Source organism: Hesperophylax consimilis, chromosome 21 (genome assembly GCF_061612785.1).
Source record: "Hesperophylax consimilis isolate HC1 chromosome 21, BYU_Hcon_1.0, whole genome shotgun sequence".
Lineage (NCBI taxonomy): Eukaryota > Metazoa > Arthropoda > Insecta > Trichoptera > Limnephilidae > Hesperophylax > Hesperophylax consimilis.
This window is the reverse complement of record NC_142856.1, coordinates 4,132,335-4,155,287: the sequence shown is the minus strand read 5'-3', so window position 1 is coordinate 4,155,287 and position 22,953 is coordinate 4,132,335. Positions and strand designations below refer to the sequence as shown.

The window sequence follows — 22,953 nt, the reverse complement described above, 5'->3', positions numbered from 1 at the left end:
CTTTCTCAAAAAACATATCGTAGCCTGGATAAAAAATCAAGATATTCACTTTATTCAAAAGATTATAATTCAAGAATTATCCAAAAATACAAACACTCATATTTAATGTGTGTTTTCATGTTTCAATATATGTCTGTGAAAAAAAAATTAACTTTCTACTACAACACATAAATACCTGTCACAACTTAAGCACAAACACGTTAACACCTCAGCACAGGTTCTCCTTGTGAGATGTTCACGTAACATGCAATATGACCCACACACACTTTTACCTATATCAACCTGTTCTTTATTTTTTATACCTTTTTCTGTACTTTTTTCTCTGTACTACAATATAAACCACTGTAGTCATTTGTAAAATGTGTATTCAAGAATAGACATAAATAAATCACAGAGCGTTTAAGTCTACTACGATTTTAATCGTATAAATTTAGATTTATTAATTCTACTCATAATTATGCAATAAAACTTATGTATTCAGAATCGGCGTTTGTTGATTTAAAATCGACAAATTTAAAGCCGACATCGGGAAGCATAGCAGAATACAACGTATTTTCACTATGGTCGTCCCATCTACACTTACGTTTTTCTGCGTTCGCTGTCTCGCTTTAGTGTATTTCGACATTTACCGATTTCGGGTAGCCTTGATTAATCATATTTATTTATATTATAAGTGATTAGTGTGTAGTTAAGAATGGAAAGATACTCCATCAGAATTTTTTTGTTGCTCGAAAATGATTTTTGCACCTCTCAAAACCACAGGAAAATATGTTTTTACAAAAACAAGACCAGAGCAATGTGTTTGAGGCAGCTGGTGACAGCTTGTCTGACGAACGAACTTATGTGCGATATTAAATGCAGGAAATCTCAAGTAAGTACACTGGACCTGGTCCAGTGCAACGATCCGCGTTTTCTCAGTAACGTATCTTATTATTTTTTTGGTAAACTAATGTTTAAGACAAGATTTTTTATGCATAGCACAAAAGGTAACAATTATTTTACAAGCAATAATTATTAGCCTGAAACACTCATCCACATTGAAAAATCTCCTGATAAAATCCTGACTCTAGTGAGAGAGTTAGCACTTACAATGCCTTTCTCATATAAAATAAAGTTGGTTGTTTTCAGGTGAAAAAATGTAACAAGCAGCAATTGTTGAATGAAACACTAGTAAATATTGAATTATTTCGCGGATGAGAGATAAGCCGCCATAGCTCAGTGGTCAGAGCTGTCGACTGGAAATCGAAAGGACACGGGTTCAAGTCCCGTTGGCGTCATGTATCTTTTATCAGGAAATTTTTCAATGTGGATGAGTGTTTCAGGCTAATAATTATTGCTTGTAAAATAAACGTATCTTCTCTATTAATTCATCTAAGATTTTCGGTGACATTTTTATTCAATAAACAAAAATTTTTTTTTTCACATGTCACTACTGACACAATTCTAAAGCATACATATTTAAACATGCCAGCACGTTTGTACCACATGATATGCACCGTCTCGTTCCCACAGCATTGGGCAGTAATGCTACGCATTGTCGCCAACACGGCTGAGCGTATTTTACCCTCAGCGTTTCACTTCCATCCAGTTTTTTATGGACAGATTTATCCTATTTCCGTGCTTAAGTAGGCTTTGGTGGTGTTAAAGGGACTACTTAAGTCCCAAAACAAGATTAAGCTTTTGAGGAAAATTCGGGCATTAGAGTTAAGCCACATATGTAGAAGGATTTACTTCCGCTTAGCGTTGAATTGTCAATATAACGTCCGCGTAGATTTATGCGGGTTTGTCAACGGTCGGTTAATTAAATCAAATGATAAATTTCTTAGTTCTTTGACATTGAGCAAACGCAACCAAATAATAACCAGTACCGAGTCGTTCTTCTAATTTTCCGTCAAGAGTAAAGTATTTCTTAACTTGTCGTTAGCTCCGTTTTGCTGCTAAATGCTACCGACATTTTTGTGAATATAATTTATTCAAGATTTAAAAAAAGTATGTAGTTTACTTGTTACTTTTTGTATATGTGCAATAAACCCAAACAAATAAACATAGCATAATGTTGCAAACTCCAGAGTCTAGTCGACATAAGAGTACCTACTCGGCAGACCAGGAATAAGGACATATTTCAATGTCACCGTTCACAAACAAATTATGAACTTGCCAATAAATCCTCGTTTACATCGAGTTATATGGCAAAAGATAGCCTTCTACACAAATTTTACTTAGAAATTGGTGCATATGGCCCCTGTTTCCATATTACTACCGATATATAGGATGACAAGAGACTTACTTATTTTGATTAGTGAATCCTGACATTATTTGGAGTAAAAAATGTGAGTACAATTTTGGTCTCCGGTGAAATTTTTGAATATTTTTTCTCAACTTAAAACATTAAAAAAATTCAGTAGGCATTGGACAATTAAAGATGGGATGAGAGGTTGAGAACGAAAACTAAATATGAAACAGAACAAGATACAGAAAAAAAAGACAACGGTCACGACTAGGAATCGAACCTAGAGAGATCCTGTCTTGTTTTACCGGGACAGCGTCTTAACAACTTCTTCTTCAATGTTATATGACGTTGATGAAGAAGTGGTTTATGTTAGTGATAATTAAAAAAGTTGTTCAATTTAGTCTTTTAGAAAAAGCCAATAAGTATCCTATATAAATAAAAAAAACTGAAATGTTTATCCGATACACTTTCTAGGTTACAAACCAATTCATTAGAATTTTTTGATGATTTAAAAAGGTAGCTGCCAAAAACTTGGGAACAATTAGTAGCAAGATGATATTATTAATTCTGAATTATTAATCTTATTCTTCAATGATTGAAACTAATACATTTTTTTTCTTATTTTCAAATCTTTACACTATCCATACACAGCCATTAAGCAAATGAACTACCCATCACTTAATCTATCGAACTTTTGCTCAGCTATCTCTTTAATTCTGGTAGATATCTTGTACCCAATATCTTTGACCTTTCAACAGAAAAATTATACATAATAATTTCAATGAAAATCCCCAGTCTTTGCAGGATATCAAAGGAAATCTTGTAACTGGGAGAACGTATTCTAGTAAAGCTTTTTCAATCGACCCGGATTAACTGCGGGAACGGTATTCAATCCTTTGCTACCACGCAGAATTTCTTTGAGGAATACCTTCAAGTTCAAGTTCGTTTTACGGAATGTACAGCCCTTCTATCGTTTACAGTACAAAATTGCGTATTTAAATTTGCGGTACATACTGTAAAAAGTTGTTTTTAAAAATTTAAATACTGTATTTTTTATATTTTTTTAAATTTTAATTTTTAGAAATTGTTAATGAAATCTAAATATAAAAGAGATGTTGATTGTGTTCTTAGTCCTCCTCACTAGAGGACCCTGAGACACAGGGTTTTCAGTAACTTCTATTACGACATTTTTAAAACACAGAGCCAAGAATTGATGTATTTATTTTGAAATATATGTCGAGCGATCGTGTTATTTAAGCGCTTGGCTTGGAAATGTTCTGCCTGCATTAAAAAAATCACAACTCTGAATTTTAATATGGAGGCATATAAACCGATTTAAGTGTTATACAGACAATAAATTCACCTTTATTTTGATTTGCATTATATATTTTTAAAATTTATAAAAAAAATATTAAAAAATCATAACTTTTTAATTTTGCGTTTTACTTAACACTTATTTGTTCAACATTGAATATTTTATATTTCTGTTTATTTTTTATAGCCTACTCGCTTATCACATATACCAAAATATATTACTTAATTTTTAACAGCTATTCTTCTGAAAAATATTTAATAGATTTAGTGTCAACTTGTGTTCGCGAACTGTCAAAATTGAATTCAGTGAATCTGGTTATTAAACACCTTTAACACAAAATAACTGGTATTGCTTCGGAAACATACATTCACTGTTTATAATTTTCAGTAAGAATAATCTCGAGTCTTGCTTTATTTACTTCGATAAAATATTTTATACAGACAGTCATTTACATAACCTTTGACAATGTAAAAGACACGTGACAGAGAATTTAGACTTTGATTAGATAAATATTACATAAACAACAATTTCACATAAGTTAGAAATGCTTAGATAAATGGGTAATTCAATTACAACTTCACTTATATATAAATATGTGAGAAAAATTGAATAAAACAAACATTTGCATCATTTTGACAGCCCGCGTTCGAAGAAAAAATTCAGTTCAGATAGAATTAAAAATCTATAATAGTCCACTTCATGCTGAATTTAGAAACCTATTGATAAAATTCATTTTCTAATAGTATATACCTTTCTTATATCTTTTATTTTATTTTTTACAAACTCTTAATGCCTTTTAGACATTTTATAAACACTTCATTCATCCTTATACTACTTTATTGTATATTATTACATATAATTTCTTACTTTGACTTAATACTATTCTACAGATTGCTACTTATATTATATTTATATCTCTTTTTTTCATACTCTTAACCTTACTACTATTTACTGATTTTACCATTATACTTACATTTAGATTGTAGCATTCCTTATGTTGCTGTACTATTCTCTGTAATTTAGTATGTGAATGGCACAGGTTGTGCCGTATATGTGAAAAATAAATAAATAAATAAAATTAGAAAAGAATTATATCAGCTTTCTACCAGTGATAACTGTTAAACGCGGGAATGTTTGAAAAAATATCAAATAATATTTTTACACAAGGTAAAGAAAAGTGGCATATGACGTGCGATCACTCAAGACGTTTTGCAAAACTTGGCATTATATACCGAAAATCACTCCAGTGGATATTTAGATTGTCTATATGCTGGGCTCTGATTTAATGATCATGTGAGGTGTTTATCTTTCTTGAGGTGATGAACAAGAATATTTTTAAACCTAACCTAACCTGTAACATACGTAACCTAACCCAACCTAACCTGTAATATACGTAATCTAACCTAACCTAACCTGTAAAATACGTACCTACTGATTTCCACATTTCCACTAAGTTAAAAATCAAACAAGCTAAAAATAGAAACGTTGTAAATACTGTTACGATCGGGAATTATTATACTTCCTTAAATATGATTTAAGATTTTCACGGCCAAAAGTATTTTTATTATTTGTTTTTGGGGTATTATGCCGTGTTGCGCTAACTCCTTCTTTAGCCAACGTTTCGGACAGCATTGCAGTGTCCATCATCAGGGCAGATGTGTTATTGTTACTAAATAAGGAGCTAGCGCAACACGGCATAACACCCCAAAAACAAATCAAAAAAATTATACTTCCTGTTCCTGTTAATTTTTCTCACTTTCCGAAAAAAATTCCAAAGTTTAAATACGTTTTTCTTATTTTAGGCCATTTTGACCATCATTTCCTGACCCTGACCCATGGAATAAAGAAATATAACCTTGACCCTGTACTAATATAATATCATTGTACATTAAGATACATCTCTAAGTTCAAGTATTCATACTAAACGTTTTACAAAAGAATAATGTTAAATGTTCAAGTACCCTCTCATAAATTCATCTCGGGTCCAATCTTAAGTCTCTTTATCAAGCTTGAGTCATCTAAACTTTCCTATTTGTGTCTATTAAGAAGTAAGTTTTCTCTAAGTTCTTCAGTCTCTGGGCGTTAGCCCTATGCTTTTGTCGCTTTTCCTTCAAAATATCTCAATCTTCAGTCCACCGGAATCAGTGCTGGACTTACAATGGACGTGGTAAGAACGAACCAGAGCGGAAAAAAGTGATGTGCGCAGAAAAAAAATAAAGTATTCTAAAATTTATAATTGCCATCTCAACAAATGCTAGCCTTTATTCAATTGTATAATTTGAAGAGAAAACTTAAAATAATTCATATTCTGCTGTTTCATTGATGGCGCTAATTTATTTTTCAAGTTATACTTTAAAGTGTTGTATTTCTTAATATAATTATAATGTAAATAAGAGGATGAAAAAACAGATTTGTTTATTTATAAATATGTAAACAAAAACATGAAAAAGTCGGTCTGAAGAACAAAAAATGTAATAAACTTATATAACTGTGATAATGCATTATTCAACTAAATATGTAATTATAACTAAACTGGGGAGAGTGAGAAACAGGTTTTGGGGTGCGGACTATCCAGTGAAAGAGAAGTGCGAGGGGATGTTTCCGTGCAAGTATAATAAAACAAAACAGGTACAAATAATAAATTATTATAAGCAATAATTAGTCGCCTGCAATATTTTTTCTCAGTGCCTCCTGTGTAGAGCTAATGTAAAAAAGACACCTGTAATTTCCTGACCTCAAACAAATAGTTAGGACTATTAATGTATCTTACACACGGGGAGAAATAAAGTTTTGCCCTGACGATAAATTATGAGACATTACTAAAAAACATCAATTTAAGAATGTTTTTATTGATTTGTCCTATGCATCATAACTATACAAAGAAGTTTCGTTGGAATTCAAAAACATTCGGATTGTCACGAACACGTGTTGCGACATCGTGATAAAATATTCGTAATTTATTAAAAGTTTATCAGGAAACTTATTGATTCATTCGTAAAGCCTTCGTTTTTTTATTACCGAATTACCAATAATTTGAAAAGATTCTCAATAAATTAGCAATAGTGATTTTTCTCCTTGAAATGAGGATGGGCGCCATTTTTACTTTCTTCTGACCCGGCTCTGATCCCACCCCCTTCCACTTCTCCTTTAACTGTCACTCGTTTCTTTAATTGCATTCATTCTTTTTCCGAGATTACTTTCCTACTTTTCAATTAAAGGACATCTGCGTTTGTTCACTGACATTATTATTTATGAGACAGACGAAGAATTTTTAAAGAGGAAATCTTATAATGAGAAGTATTTCTTTTCACGATGTTCCTGTGATGTCATTATTTTTTTTTATTACTATTTGTATCGTGTTTCATCTCGTAAATAAGTTTCAATCTAAATTTTTTTTACTTTAGTGACAACCTATATATATATATATACAATGTATATTCTAATTATAAATCAGATATCTTTTTGAATATAGAGTGGTAGATACTCTTAGTATCGCCCTTTTGAAAGACCACCATCCAGAATCGATATCTTACTTTAGCTGCGTTTCCCTCTGGACTACCCTCTGTCTCTCAGCATACCCCAATTGGTGATGCCGTAGTTCTATTTTATCTGGGCAGTTAGGACTCTTGTGCGATATTCGACTAAAAAAATAGATTTCTCGAAGGTGAGCTCTGGCATCATGCGACTTTAACCGCTATCATTAACTCACTTTTATTTTATAAAATACTTGAAATAACATCTGATGAGATGCCAGTTTTCTTCCTCATTTTTCAATTGTTAATCATTTACTATTTAATTTAATTTTTAAATGTGTGAAACCGTACAACAATCTCAACTGCTCCCAATCGTCTGGAGCCAGTGAGATTATGACTTGCCCAATTAGGGTGCGTTGTGAGGATGAATGTAGCGGGGAGGGGGTGGAGATGGGGAGAGGAAGGTGGAGACGTATCGGGCTATTCAAATCTGTCCACCAAACACGGCCAAAGCCATTTCATGGAACGTTTTAATTTTGAACGGTGGCCTTCCACTTAGGAACGTGCCGCAAAGTATACTATTTATAAGTAAATGAATAAATTGCGAAATAACACAAATTAATCACATCAAATTTACTTGCGCAAGCCACGATTTGAACCGGCGACCTCCGGATTGTTAGTCAAGAGCCTTACCCCTCGACCACGAAGGTCTTGTAAATATATATTAACCCTTCAGTACTTTAATAAATTTTGTACACTTTACAATGTTTTCTCTGTATTTTAAATGCACTTAATACTGTTTTAGAAACTACATAAAATTGTCTTGCCGATTTATGCATTTAAAATAAATATTACCATTTCTAAATAGTAAAATTTTATGTCAAACTTACAAAAACAAAACCACATTTTTACTTAAATTTTTACTCCAATCATAGGAAAATTGTGAGAACTCAAAATTTTAAAAACACCTTCGTTTTGTTTGGAAAATTTCCAATAAAATTGTGCCTTCACTTTTATCTCGTCCATGTAATAAAAAATATTTTTTTAAGTTAAACTGATTGATACAAAAAATTGGCTCGAAGTATGAATTCATCATTTTAGCTATTTTTAGGATTTTATTGATGGATTGCAGTATAAATATTTTAAGTAAACTGGAAAGAAATTTTAGTTAAAAATTAAGTATGCATGATAGAAAAAAAGATAAAAAATCTTTTATAAAATATGGACGGCCGGTCATATATGACCATCAAACGCTGAAGGGTTTAAAACGCTCTTAATTTTTATTTTTAATTTTATTGACAGTTAATCTAACTAAGTTGAGCTAAGTAGATAGGATCTGTATTGTGTAGTATGTAATAAAAGTTGCTTACTAAATATTAAAGAAACTCAATAAATAACATTAAAAACATATTACGTCTCTATTGCTTGGTTTGTTTGTTTCAATTCGCTACGAAGACTTTCAAAACATTTATCACAAATGAACTTATCAAATTGTCGGCCGTTCACTCGAATAACTCTATTTTATACCGTTACAGAACAAGAATGTTTTTCTTGAGATGTTTTTCTCCGTTCATAAATGAAATAAAACTAAATACAATACTATCTCGTCTCTTGGAATTATCTTGTATTTGTAAATAAATGTTCGGTCTCAGCTTTTTCGAAAAGTAATACGATTTTAAGTATTTATTTAAATACTTTTACAGACCGTTAAAAATCAACGAATGTTTAATACATAAAATAGATTATTTAATAAAATACACTTCGAAATATAATTTTCAATTTAACAATAAATAATTTAACGTAAAAATAAATATAAACAAAAAAAATATAGATATTTTAAAATCTAATTTTGAATAGAATCCTGATCACGAGGCCTCCGTCGTCGAGGGGTGAGTCTCTCGGCTAGCAATCCGAATGTCGTGGGTTCGAATCCCGGCGTGCGCAAGAAAAAAATTATTTGATGAATTTGTATTATTTCAAAACTCATTAAATTCAAAAATATATATAATACCTATATTTGCGTCACTTTCCAGAGTGTAAGATACTCCCAGTATCACTCTGGTGTTAAGACCACCATTCAGAAAGGAAACGTAGCTTTAAATGGTTTGAGCTGTGTTTGATGACCAGATCTGAATCGCAAGATACTACCCCACCTACATCTTCTCCGTCTTCTCCCTCTTCTAACTACTTTCAGTTGCACAACTTACCACAATTAGGGATTGCATAGTCTCACTAACTCCAAACGGTTGAGAGCAGTTGGGACTCTTGTGCGGCATACACATTAAAATCAAAAATAAATGCTTGGAAGGCGACTACTCTGACAATTAAACCACTAACGATTATAAAAACAGCTGCATAAATTCATTAAATGTATTGAAATAGTAAGAATTATGTACTATGTTTGCATTTTAGAATTTTACGTACTCATATCACAAACGAAATTAAATTGGTTAATTAAAATAATTAATTATGTTTGATCAAAACTGCTGCATACTATTTTTGGTTTTTTCATACTTATTTGTACTGTGATATTTAATAACGTTATTAATATTATATTTTATCTTTTTTTCAGGATGCGGATACGGTGGAGAGACTGAATGAAGCTGGAGAACTGAGGAAAATGCTTAAATCTTATAAGGTCAGTACAATTTTTACGCTTAAATCATACAAATTCAGTATAATGTAAACGCTTTATTATTAAAAGTTCAATACAATGTATACGCTTATCTTACGAATTTCGTATAAGTTGTACCCTTAATTCTTAAAAGGTCACTACAGTTTATATGCTTAGATTTTACAAAGTCATTGTAATTTATACATATATTTATTGTTTTGGTGTTTAATTCGTAGAACTCCATTTATTTTTTTAAATAAATTTAAAATAAATCAAATTTAATAATTTTATAATAAATATTAAGTTCTGCAAGTATTTCTGTTATTTTTACAGTTTTTAATGTGACAGCTGTTTCGGCTTTTGAGGCCATTATCAAACTGTGGATATGTCCACACGGCGACGACTTATTTATATGATTTTATTTATCCCCACCCATTTAAATTTCTATAATGTTCAAAAATGATTCATTAAGAATTGGAATAACCAAAATATTTGGAAATCCAGCAGTGTTTATACACCTGTTAAAATTAATGACCTAAGGGTTTTCTTAATTGTTGGTACGTGGGTGATTATGTTAAGGAATTATATTTTTTGGGTTTTTTGAAAATATTAAGCAGGGGAGAATTGATAATTTTTGTTTGATTATTAATTAGGGTTATGTTTGGATCATTAGTTCTTTTATTTATCTCTAATTGTTCTAGTAAATTTAATCTTAAACCCTTTCTTTCTATGTGTAAAAAAGTAATTTATACGCTTGAATCTTACAAGATCAGAAAAACTTATAAGGTTAAATCTTATAAAGTCAGTGCTATTATTTATTCGCTTTAATCTTACAAGGTCAGTACAATTTATACAGTTTAATCTTATAAATTCGATGTAATTTCATACGTTTGCTTTCATAATAATAACTGAAATTGTACCAGTGCGATGTTATTTTTTAACTTTTGCATAAAGCAAACATTTTTGCATGTGATAAAAGACAAGCTAGAATATTCAGGTACATTATTTGTTTGCCTGGAACTGTTTTTAAGGTTCTAATATTATAATATAGAAACAAGTTCGGTGGGCTAATAGCAAATCCGCAACGGATTGACCAAATTATAAAATTGCTTTGTTTCATTAATAAATCAATTCAAAAAAACAGATTAATCATATCGTATCAGTATCACCAATCGAATGTCAACTCTCACATTCGCACTGACCGATAAGAAACTAGGTCAGCCTGGTAGAGTGGTGTAACGTGGTTACAATATCAAGGTTACTGCGAGCAAGAATGAAATACACCGGATGCCGGTTGTTAAGCTTGCTGCCGATCAAAAATACCACTGTGTACATATCTCGTATTAAGGGTGGATTGACCCATAAATGTTGGCTTAGCCGGTTGGATGCTAATTGATCAGAATGAAATATAACCTTGTCAAAAACATTAGGAAAAATACGACATAATAATGAAATAATCTCGTTTTGTGGAAATCGAATAAAATCATTTTATTCGATAGCACCAGTTCCCATTACGAAAACTTGCATATATTGCATTTATAATAAAAAAATCTATTTACTCTCAAATGCAGCTTGTGGTAGAACTACAATATATCATTTCAACGTCTACGAATTGTATATGATGTATATGGAAGTGTATATGGTTTCAGAAAAAAGCCTTTTATTCTGAAATTATTAATGCCTACTAGGTATTTATTTTATTTTATACAGGGTGTTAAAGGACGTACTTGACTTACTTTCACCATTGATTCCTGACATTATTTTGAGAAAAAATTGAAATAAAATTTAGGAATACGATGACATTTTAACACATAAAAATGTCTCTGGTTTGTTTTTAAAATAATTTAATAACTTTTTTCAGTGTAACAAATGAACCATATATTTAATAATTCTTCGAGATTTAAAAAAATATTTTTTTTATTAATTTCTTGATGAAACGTAATAAAAGAAATATAGTTTTTCTTATCAAATAAGTCATGCATTTAAGCTGAAGCTGCCAATTACTATTATATTAATGTAGATACTTAGTTCGGAGATCGCGTAATATGAGTAGGTATCAATCGCGTCTAACTAACTAACTTACTAACCGCCACGCGGTTTCGCCGCAGAGGTAGGCAGAGAGGACATACCGCCAAATAACTTGGTCTTGGCACACACTTCTTGCCTCATTTACATCCATACATCATATCATACATACTCTTCTGTTATTCTGATTCTTTACATGGCCTGACTCGAGTATTTGGTTTACTTGATCGTCATGTCTTCCTCGGGCGTCCCCGATCTCTTCTACTATTCACATATGCGTTATATATTTTCTCCTTGCATTCGCTCTACATGCCCAAACTTACTCATAATGCTAATATCAGCCTCGCATTCTTTGCGAATCTCCGCATTTCTCACACGATCATACATGGTTTATCCACACACACTCCTCCGGAATCTCACGTCTACATTCATTTTACTTCCATCCTTTCTCGGACAACTCCATAAAACATTTTGTTGGGCCTAAATTTCATGAAATCACGAACAAACTATTTGTATTGGAACACAAATTTGTCATGCATCAATTAAAATTTCGCCTGGAATAACGCTTTTTACGATGTTTTTTTTATCACTAATGCTAAAAAAATATTAAGGCGATACCATACGTCGTGTAATATTTTAAATTGAGTCGCTATCAATAACAACCCTTACGTAGATGGCGATAAGGTTTAAATTCCCGCTTAACACCATCCGCCTGTTTTGATTTATGCAAGAAAAAAACATGGCCAAAAAGTTCCTTTAATTTTATTTTGTGGATGTTCAGGCATAAATATTTTTTTTGCTGTGCAGTTTTCATAGGCCTCATACATTATTTTTTTCTGGGCTTATAAAAAGACTTATCTAAAAAATACTCGATAATTTCAAAGGCCAAGATGTATTCTACTCGCAGTATTTAATTAAAGCATCTGAATCATTTCTAGGCGACCAAATTTTCAAACCAAAAACACATGATTTTGCATTATTACGTATGGCATCGCCTTAATGGAGTTACCTGCTTTTACCCTTCTTTCAATATCTCTATCAGCTTTTCCATCTCTTTTAAACATACTTAAAAATGTAAATATCTAAACACCTTACCAATAAATAATCGATTATTTTGTCTAAAGTTATTTCAACTATTCCTTAAAATTTATTAATGGGCTTGTAGAGTGCCCTTTTTCAAACATCTGCGAACCAATATTAGGCGTTGTTAAGCAATTCTGTTCAACTCATTCAAAATTTATATTTAAAATTCAAATTTCCTCTTTGATACATCATTTAAAATGGGGCACATTGAACAGCTTGCCTGGGGTGCCGGAACTTTGTCTCAGCGCCACTGACTTTATAAATTATCTCATACTTCCGAGCAGCCGCCCGTTGTTGCCCCATTATTACCCCAGGGGGCTAGTGAGACATCGATTAGTTGGGGAAAGTTGCACCACTTGTAGAAATATCGAACCATCTGGATTTCTCTTTTGATGTACCCATTTAGTTGCTTGGATCTTTTTTTGAAGTTTATGCATATTTAGAGTTTAATTTAAAAAAATTAGTTTTTTTAAATGATAATTGTCTAACGCAGTGTAATATTCAGTTTTATGATTTATATGGCACATAGAATAAATATAAACACTAGAAATGCGCTGTTGACGTCTTTCGGCTAATTGTATTTGGCCAATTGGGCATTGATTGGTTTCTATTTCATTTCTAGTTCGTACTATCCATTTAGTGGTATGTTGTATCAAGGTTTACATATTTAGTAGTATATAAGTAAGTATGGTGCTAGTATTTCAAAAATTTCAGTAAAAATACTTTGAATATGAGTAAGCCAGAAAATCACTCACCCCTAATTAAGATCTACTTAGCCACCCTCGATAATTTGATATCTCCGCGTTTCCCATAAAAACCACAAAAAATCTACATCGGTGAGTTCTGGTGTGGCAAAATTTAAAGCGATGCCATACGTAGTAATGCAAAATCGTGTGTTTTTGGTTTGAAAATTTGGTCGCCTAGAAATGTTTCAGATGCTTTAATTAAATACTGCGAGTAGAATACATCTTGACCTGTGAAATAATAGAGTATTTTTTTAGATAAGTCTTTTTATAAGCCCAGAAAAAAATAATATATAAGGCATATGAAAACTGCTTTTAAGTTCAAAATCTCCTACTTAAGAACCAATTTTCGGTTATAATTATATTTGTATAATGTGGCAAATTAAGTTATTTATAAAATGATCCAAAAAAAATTAAATATTTATGCCTGAACATCCACAAAATAAAATAAAAGGCACTTTTTGGCCATATTTTTTTCTTGCATGAATCAAAACAGGCGGATGGTGTTAAGCGAGAATTTAAACCTTATCGCCATCTACGTAAGGGTTGTTACTGATAGCGGCTCAATTTAAAATATTACACGACGTGGTGCATCGCCTTAAACAACTTTTTCTATGTTCAATATATATGTTAAAAAAACATGCATTAATTTCATGACGCCAGAGTTCACCGTTCGATAGATATTAATGTTTCAGAAAACACATTTCGGCTTTAGTATTTATGTTGGTAATTGAGGTTATGATGATAGATTATCATCCACCACCGAGAGACCACCGTTCTTAATCTGAATGTTCTCAAGCGAGACTTAAATGCGTTTAAAATGGCTTTAGCCGTGTTTGTTGATAAGATCTGAATAGTCAGACAACTTCGAACATTTCTAATCCCCTTTTTCTTCCATCTATTTCGTTCTCTTTCGAAAATATATCTCATATTGTAGCTGGCATGCTCTCAGTGGCGCACAAAACTAATATCACCACGTATATGACAAAAATTGGCATTCTAAATAGTTATAATACATCGGCTGCACGCGCTGCCGACAAATTGAACCCGGTTTGAACCGGTCCGGTTGAATGATCTTGCTATTATGGCGCGGCGGCTACAGGATAGCCAAGCCTGGCCGTATATTCCTCGGGATTGTCGGAGAAGCAATCTCGTGCTACTGCGAACTAAGTCAGAGATAGGGTTAGAACTTAATCATATATTAAAAAAACACAAATTAACATTGTTTTTTAAAAATAATATCTTTGTTTTTAAACAATAAAATCTCTTCAGCGGTGAGCTCTGGCATAGTGATTTTACACAATCTTTGGAAACAGTACTAAATCTCGTCTAGGTATATGCACGGTAGAGTGTCCCAAAAAAATTAAAGTTGTTACTTTTCAACGCATACCCTCTAATTTTGTTTCAATAATGACAAAACACTTTTAAATAAAATTTTGTTTACTTGGGACCACTGCAACCCGTGCCGACTTGCATCGAAACTTTTTAGTATTGTACATTAAGACGCCCGCGAGCAAACGCGTTGTTGAGCTTGTATTAACTTATTTTTTTGTTAGTAAACGAATATAACTCATTCAGGCAAGATGTCGTTAGATTTACACACTTCTAAAAAGAGTAAAGGAGTCGTAAAACACCAAATATCGGGTTCTAAACTGCCATCTAATGGACAAGTTCTTAAAGTTTTGTTCTAAAATATCCGGGAAGTGAATTTAACTGTCAATCAAAGTGCTAATCTCACTATTCGCGAGTGTGTTATCTATTGGGAAAAGGGGCGTATACCAACTAAATTTTTACCTACTTGTGTGAAAAAACTATGTAAACTATATCAAGTTTGGAGGGACTTGCAAAACTGACAGATAAAGAGGAGAGAGCGCGCCTTTCAGGAAGAAAAGCGGGGTACCAAATTTTTATCTGCGCCAACTCCTTCAACATCGTCTTACGAACCGTTACAAAACGATCCATCTTCTGATTCTAACGAAAACACAAATTTAGAAGATTTTCCAAAACCGTTACAGAAAACTCAAACAACACGAAAACAGTAGACTGGAATCTGGAAGATAAAGTGCAAATTCTGTGTTGTGAAACTACAGCTTCAAATACAGGTCGCTTCAATGGTGCTAGTGTGCTTCTTGAACAAAAACTTAATAGAGAAATGTTTATTTTTGCTTGCCGCCATCATGTGTATGAGTTGGTATTAAAAGCTGTGTTTGAAGTAAAAATCAGTCAAGTGTCTACAAGCCCTGACATCCCACTCTTCAAAAAGTTTCGAGATAACTGGAAAAATGTTGATCCCGATAAAATTCAGTGCTACGGAGAAAATCTCACATTGCACCTAACCGCTTCCGAAATCGATGATTTGCTTGACCGTAACGCACTGACAACAAAAATACTTGGAGATGACTATCGAGAGTTGTTAGAGCTCTGTGTGATATTTTTAGGCGGAGATATTTGTCACGCCATAGCTACAATGTATTATAGCAGTTAAAGCACCTTACCAGGACTTTTGAAATCCATGAAGGCTTACGAAAAAATTGATGAAAAAATATCAATGGCAGCTTTACAGAAGTTCAGTAAGCATTTATGGTATTTGACCGATGAAGTATCTATTTTATCGCTGTTTGACGACGCTGTGGATCAAACAACTAAAATAAAAATACTCGAAAATATCAAAAAAATAATTTATCAACCAATGACAAACGTTAAATCCCATAGAAGGAAGATATTGATGGTAAATTGTATGGTTACTTTAATAAGCAGTTACGTTTATGTTTTGTATTGAGGTTTTAGCTCATATCATAATTGATCAATTTTGTTTCAGAAAAAATATTTACGACTTCATTTCATTCAAAAGCAAGTCTTTGTTTGATCGTCTGAAAATAGATGCCAGTTTTCTCAACGAATGCCCTACGATGTGGTCAAATAATACTTCGTATCAAGAAGCCAGAAAGAAGTTGTTATCGCTGAGGGTAGTGAATTATACAGCTGAAAGAGCTGTTAAGTTAATGCAAGATTTTCATGGCGTAATCACGGTCGAAGAGGAACAAAAACAATTTTTGTTACGATACGTTCAGGAACACCGGAAGATTTATTCTGACTGTAAAAAACAAACTTTGAAGAGAAAATTTAATCAATTAACCATTTTTTTTAAATAAAATACTACATAATTGAACATTTGTGCATTTTTAAATTTAATTTTTCCGACGAAAATGAAAGTTAAAAATCCTTCCATATTAACTCTGTACAAATTTTTGTACCATATGTTTGGCATCAAGTCGGCACGAGTTGCCGTTGTTTAATCAACATAATATTTATTACATGAGTTATTGGGATCAAATGGAATAAAATAAGACGGTATGCATATTTAAATTCATGAAAAAAAATTCTTCCTTATGTCCTGGGACACCCTAATGCACGGGTACTTGTTAAGTAAATTTTATCTGCATTTTATTTTTATTCTTATCTTGTTTTTATCTTGTTTTTTTATCATTTACTCACTGATGGATTATCTTGTTTTTATCCAATTTCTAGGATCCAATTTGGATAGTCAAAGTTTGTAACGAATAAAAATAAAATAAAAATGATTTGCTTTGAGCCACAAAACCATTTTGAATAATTTTTGTTATTTGTTTTTGGGGTGTTATGCCGTGTTGCGCTAACTCCTTCATTAGCCAACGTTTCGGACAGCATTGCAGTGTCCATCATCAGGGCAGATGTGTTATTTGGTAACGTTGGCTAAAGAAAGAGTTAGCGCAACACGGCATAACACCCCAAAAACAAATAACAAAAATACTTTTGGCCGTGGAAATCTTAAATCATATTTTGAATAATGTTTGTGTCAGATTGGATAATAGCTACTATAACGCTTCGAAATGTCAGTTTAAGTGTAAACATATATGACAAGACATCATTTTCATTAAATAAATTACATACAATATCGTATTTTTACAGATTAAGAGATTAGAATACTTTGATGAATGATTTGAATAATTGTAGTAATTTATAAGTAATTAATCATACTATAAATATTACGTGTTGAAGTTTATAATAAAAGTAAATAGCAACATTATATGTTTGATATAAGTGATATAGTTGTAAGAAGTTAAATTAGATAAGTAATATACTTTATACAGAAAATTGGTGATAATATAGGTTATTTTTAAGAATAATTCATTTGGAAAGAGTTTTTTATTTAATAGGTTTGTCTTTAAAACATTTCTTCACAGTATTCAATGTTTGGAAGCTTCTTCCTTATTAAACTTGTTCTCGTAAACTGTCAAAATATATAGTACCCCATCTTGTTTGAAAACAGTTCAGTGAATATGAGAACAAATAGAGAGAAGAAATATGAGATTTTTAAATGAAAATGCGGCGTCCGTATTTTACAAATTTGTTTTATTAAAGTTTCAATACACTGCACGTTATGCACTATAATACTGGATTATAATATTATGACCCTGTGTGATATATTTATAATAAAATATTCAACCACCGTTTCCAATTTTATCTGATGATGTGACGTTTCGTTCAGTATGTAGGTACTATGAATGTGTTAAATCCAATACCAGATAAGATGCAGATCTGACAACCATGACAAGGTACGTAACCGGTTCGAAGGGCGTCAAACCGGTGCGATTTTCCAGTACCTTCTCACCCCCTCTCCCGCCTCCCCACACCTTAACGGGGATGAAAGCTTTCTAAAGACTCCGGGGAAATTTACTGTAACTTGAGCGATTTTTAAATGAAAATGCGGCGTCCGTATTTTACAAATTTGTTTTATTAAAGTTTCAATACACTGCACGTTATGCACTATAATACTATAAAACTGGATTATAATATTATGACCTCGCGATTACTCAATATTAGATTTACGTAATGAACATTTTTAAAGAAAAAATAATTTTTTTTAAGGTTTTTTTTACTATTTTCTTAAAATTAACTCTATGCAGAAGGCTTTTATGAAAATAATACCCTTCAGGGTCTATTTTATCTTTGGGGAGGCTGTGTAGAGAGTCTTTTTGAGGAGAGGAAGGTGTGAACAAGACCTATGTTGTATGAGGTAGAAAACACAGAGGCCGACAAATCGTTCCACAGCTGAGCTGTTGAACTCAAGAACGAGTTGTGGAAACGCCCCGTTCTCATGTGATAAACGTCAATCGTGTACAAATGTTGTGTGCGTGTTTTCCGGATCAATGACACTAGTTTCCCTGAAAGGTAACCACACAATTCAATCTTGGCACACGCTCATGGCTTCATCCACATTCACACATTATGTCATTTGACAATATCAAATAAAATTATCCAGTATGAAAAGTTGTTTTGAAACACGGGCGAAGCCGGGTATAAACTACAATTATACTAAGACTTATTGAGGAAATGAAAAAATATTCTTTCAGGTTTTCTGATGAAAACTTTCATATTGAACACTCATTTACAACTGATAAAATAATATTTCTAATTTTCTGAACGTTTATAAGAGCATCACACTTTTCTTATCCTTATTGTTTTAAAATTTCACGTTAAACCCTTCTGATAAAAACTCAATTTAATACTGTCAAACCTTAACTGGAAAGTAAAAAATCTAATAAGGAATATCGCGCTCAAGTTTCCTACAAGATTACGTTACTCGAGCCTTGAGTCTTAAGAACTGCCAGTTATTATCTATGATATTAAGAAATATGAAGGACTTCCTAGCTCATTATGTTCAAATGCCAAGGGTCGTGAGACCTGGGAAATAAAAACCTTGATCAAATCTTGAATTAAACAAGTTAGATTTTTTTCTTAAGCATTTCACTCGTACGTGGGTTAAAAAAATATGAAACTTTTCTGAGTGTTCCTTTTCTCTAATTCTCGAATGTTAGACATGGTACTTGTTTGAAGCTCTACGTACGTCTGTTGTGCCTATTGCAGGTAAAAAAACAGTGGCAAACAAGTGGTTTTCTTTACAACGGTTAAATCGTTTTTCTGTATTATATGACATATATGACAAACGAAGATAGTTGACGATAATTGAGCCTGTGACATCTGAATACGAACCGTTCATCACTATGTTGGTTAAATTTAATTTTAAATAGTCATTTATGTCTGATTTTGTTTTCACCATACCCTTCATCAATTAAGTTTCCTTTTCTTAAGCATGGTATTTCTATTTCTAGAGTGCTGATGCCCACACCACGTGCCAGATGTGCGGCGGCTACAGACTGCTGCCATGCCAGGTGTGCTGCGGATCGAAGAAGAGCGTGCATCGCAACCACTTCACTGCCGAGTTCGTCGCTCTCAAGTGCATGAATTGCGACGAAGTCGGCCTCGTCAAGTGCGAGGCGTGCTAGGAACCATGACACGGGATGTTCGGCTGAGAGGAAAGCATCCACTGCAGGGACTTCACGTTTGAGCTCGTTGCTCTTAAATACATTAACTGGATGGATGAATTCGATTTCATCAAATGAAGCGTGTTAGGATATAAAGGCGTGTTCCAACTGAGAGGAAGGCGTCCACTGCAAACACTTCACCACCGAGTTCGTCACCCTCAAGTGCGTGAACTACGATAAAGTCGGCCTCGTCAAATGCGAGGCATGATAATAGGCTTGTAGCGGAGAGTTCTGCTGAGAGGAAAGCGTCCACTGAAGTGCTTGATCTGCGATGAATTCGGCCACCTCAAATGCAAAAACTGTTAACGGGGTACTCGTTTGCCGCTTCCCTTCAAAGTGTACTCCAATTTAGGGAAAAACTATCACTGGGATTAAAGTGACTTCACTGCCAAGCTCCTCTCTATTAAGTTGCATGAACTGCCATGAAGTCAGTTTTATTAAGTGCGAAGCGTATTAATAACTTTGTCACGAAACAACCAACAACCGCTGCCCTGGAAGGCAAACTTTAGTTGAGAGAAGATATTTTATGGCAATGACTTGTGAGTTAAGTTGAAGTACATAATCAATTATGATGAAGTCAGTTTCATCAAGTATGAAGGGTGTAGTGAAGAAAATCATGGGAATCAACGCTCCACAGCTTCCGAGTTCGAGTTCGTCGTGCTCAAGTAAATGAACTGCGATGAAGTTGACCATGTCAATTGCAACGCGTGTAACGAGGAATATTACTGACACTCCGTCATCTTTGTACTCCTTCAGAATTTATAGTACTTCACGACCGAGTTCGTCTAGCTCAAGTGCATGAACTGTAATAAAGCCCTGTTCAAGAGCGGTTAGCATAATAAGGTCCCTGTGTTATTATATTATGGAAACGAACTAACACAGTTGAATAATAATTAAGTATATTTAAAAAAATGAATATTTACTGTAAGCCTGAAGCAATCCTAAACATTTATATATTTATATTTATGTTTATTTTTAATGAAATATTATTTAAATAAATCCATCTGATATTTTCTAGTTACAATGCTATACGTTGTAACTAGAGGATATTTATATTATATACTTGGCTATTAAATTCAGACAACTTAAAAAATATGCATGTCAAATTTATGAAATTATGATCTTACGAGAAATGTCGATAATTTAGGGAATTTATATTGTCCCAAAACTTCCATTACTAAAATCAAGCAATGTTAAATGTACACAAATAAATCGCACACAAAAATACGAGAAAGATTGAACATTAACCTTTCGGTGACATTTTCCACATTCTTGTTGCGTTGAGATGCTTGTAAGATTGTAAGTAGCGTCAGTGTTTTCAATTTGCATAACAGCATTATGTTATGAACATTATTACTCTCTTTAAGGGTAGACGTGACGTACGTTATAAATTGAATTATTAAAATACACTTTGGAAGTTATGCCTTAAAATATTAAGGCGAATTATTTGTCTTTAAAATATTAGGTCGGATTGAGTCACCGATAAAATATTGTATTTTTATACCTTTCTTGAAAGAAATGAGCTGGCAAAGCTTAATGCCAAATCACTATTTTGATTAATCTTCATAAAGAATTGGTGTACATTTTGAATACCAAAAAAATATTCTTTAGATAAATTGAAGGTTTTCCTATCGTTTCGCTTGAGTAGAATATAAATAAAAAATAAATTACTTAATAAAAAATATAAATGTAAACTAATAAAAAAAAAATTTTTTCAATAGAAATGTATGAACGCATAACGTAAACAACTTTAAAAAAATGGTGTATTCAGCTAAGATTATCGGTGATAGTTTCATTTGATTAACTTTTTGCTTTCTTATAAAATTATTTACAAAATAAATAAAAACCAGTTTTTTGCTTGAAATCAAACGTTTCTAGACTCCGTTTTTCAAGCGATTTTAATGCCTATTACCTACAATATAAGGTATACCAAGAATATACACATTTTTGGCTTGTAGCATCCTCTTGATTCGTATTAATATTGCGTATGTACGTGAGCAAACAAATAATTCGTCTTAATATAGTAAAGAACAACTTGCGAAACGTTTATTTTCATAATACAATTAAATTAACGCCATCTATAAACGTGTAGATTAGAACGTAAGTTACGTTTATCCTTAAGTATATTCTATACATTATTTGTAATTATGATTTAACCTAGTTTTATGATTGAATCATTTATGAAGTATGAGAATATTTCTTTAAAAATATAAGCAAAAAGAAAAAAAAAAGTTTAATTTTAAATTCTATTGTATGAATTTATTACGTACATTAAATTTTATTATTATGCATATCTACAGTTTTACATATTGAACATTTAATCATTGCCTGCCGAATATTTAAATTAATATAAAATAGTTTCAAGTAGCTTGGCATTATTCATATGTAATGAATTGTTTACTTTAGTTGTATATAATTAACATTTAGTTTTAGAGTAAGCCGTTTTTTTTAAAACAAACGTTTTTTAGCTGCATATTTTAAGTGCATTTTTTTCTAATTTTCTACTTATATATCAAATCAAGGAACATTTGCTAAAAAATACTTGATATTAATAATCATGTATTTTAAAGTACTCCGTCCTAATGTAAATAGGTTTATAATCTTAGAAAATTATTTGATGTTGTACTTTTTATTCACTGGCTGAATATTTTTTCAAATATTCAGAATGAAAAATGTATTATTCATATCATTTAAAAAAAATCAAGGTGAGAATATTAAATATCATAAATTATTCTATCCAACCTATTATTACTACATACATATTGTCGTCTATTTAAATGACATAATATATATAATACTGTTTTTTATAAAATAACCTGAAATATAATAATGCTACTTATTACGTGTAGTGTGTAGCAATTGAACAAATGTGATAAACAATGCATTATTTGTAATTCACATTTTTGTAAAATAGTATGTTATAGGTACTAAAAATTACTGTTAAATATATCTGATTATTTTTGTAATAAAAAAAATAAACATTTAATGGCAAAGTTAGCTTTTAAATGCCTGAATAATAATATAAAGTAATATGCCACGATGTAATTGTGAATAAAATAGTAATAAAAATAATAATAGTACCATGTTTGAATTAAATCATTTTTT

General features: G+C 32.0%; 1 protein-coding gene and 1 non-coding gene across 3 annotated transcripts in view; both read left to right on the top strand.

Moving 5' to 3' along the window:
• LOC149413529 (uncharacterized) overlaps positions 1–22,178 on the top strand; it is a 279,540-nt gene extending 257,362 nt beyond the window's left edge. For both annotated transcript variants that reach the window (XM_089644729.1, XM_089644728.1), the window contains 2 exons: positions 9,591–9,656; positions 19,636–22,178. In XM_089644729.1, the coding sequence (XP_089500855.1) occupies positions 9,591–9,656; positions 19,636–19,809 (240 nt within the window). In that variant the 3' untranslated portion in view covers positions 19,810–22,178. The remainder of the gene's footprint in view (positions 1–9,590; positions 9,657–19,635) is intronic.
• TRNAS-GGA (transfer RNA serine (anticodon GGA)) lies at positions 1,205–1,277 on the top strand. The gene has a single exon. It is a non-coding gene; the product is annotated as a tRNA-Ser (tRNA).
• Positions 22,179–22,953: the final 775 nt, after the last annotated feature.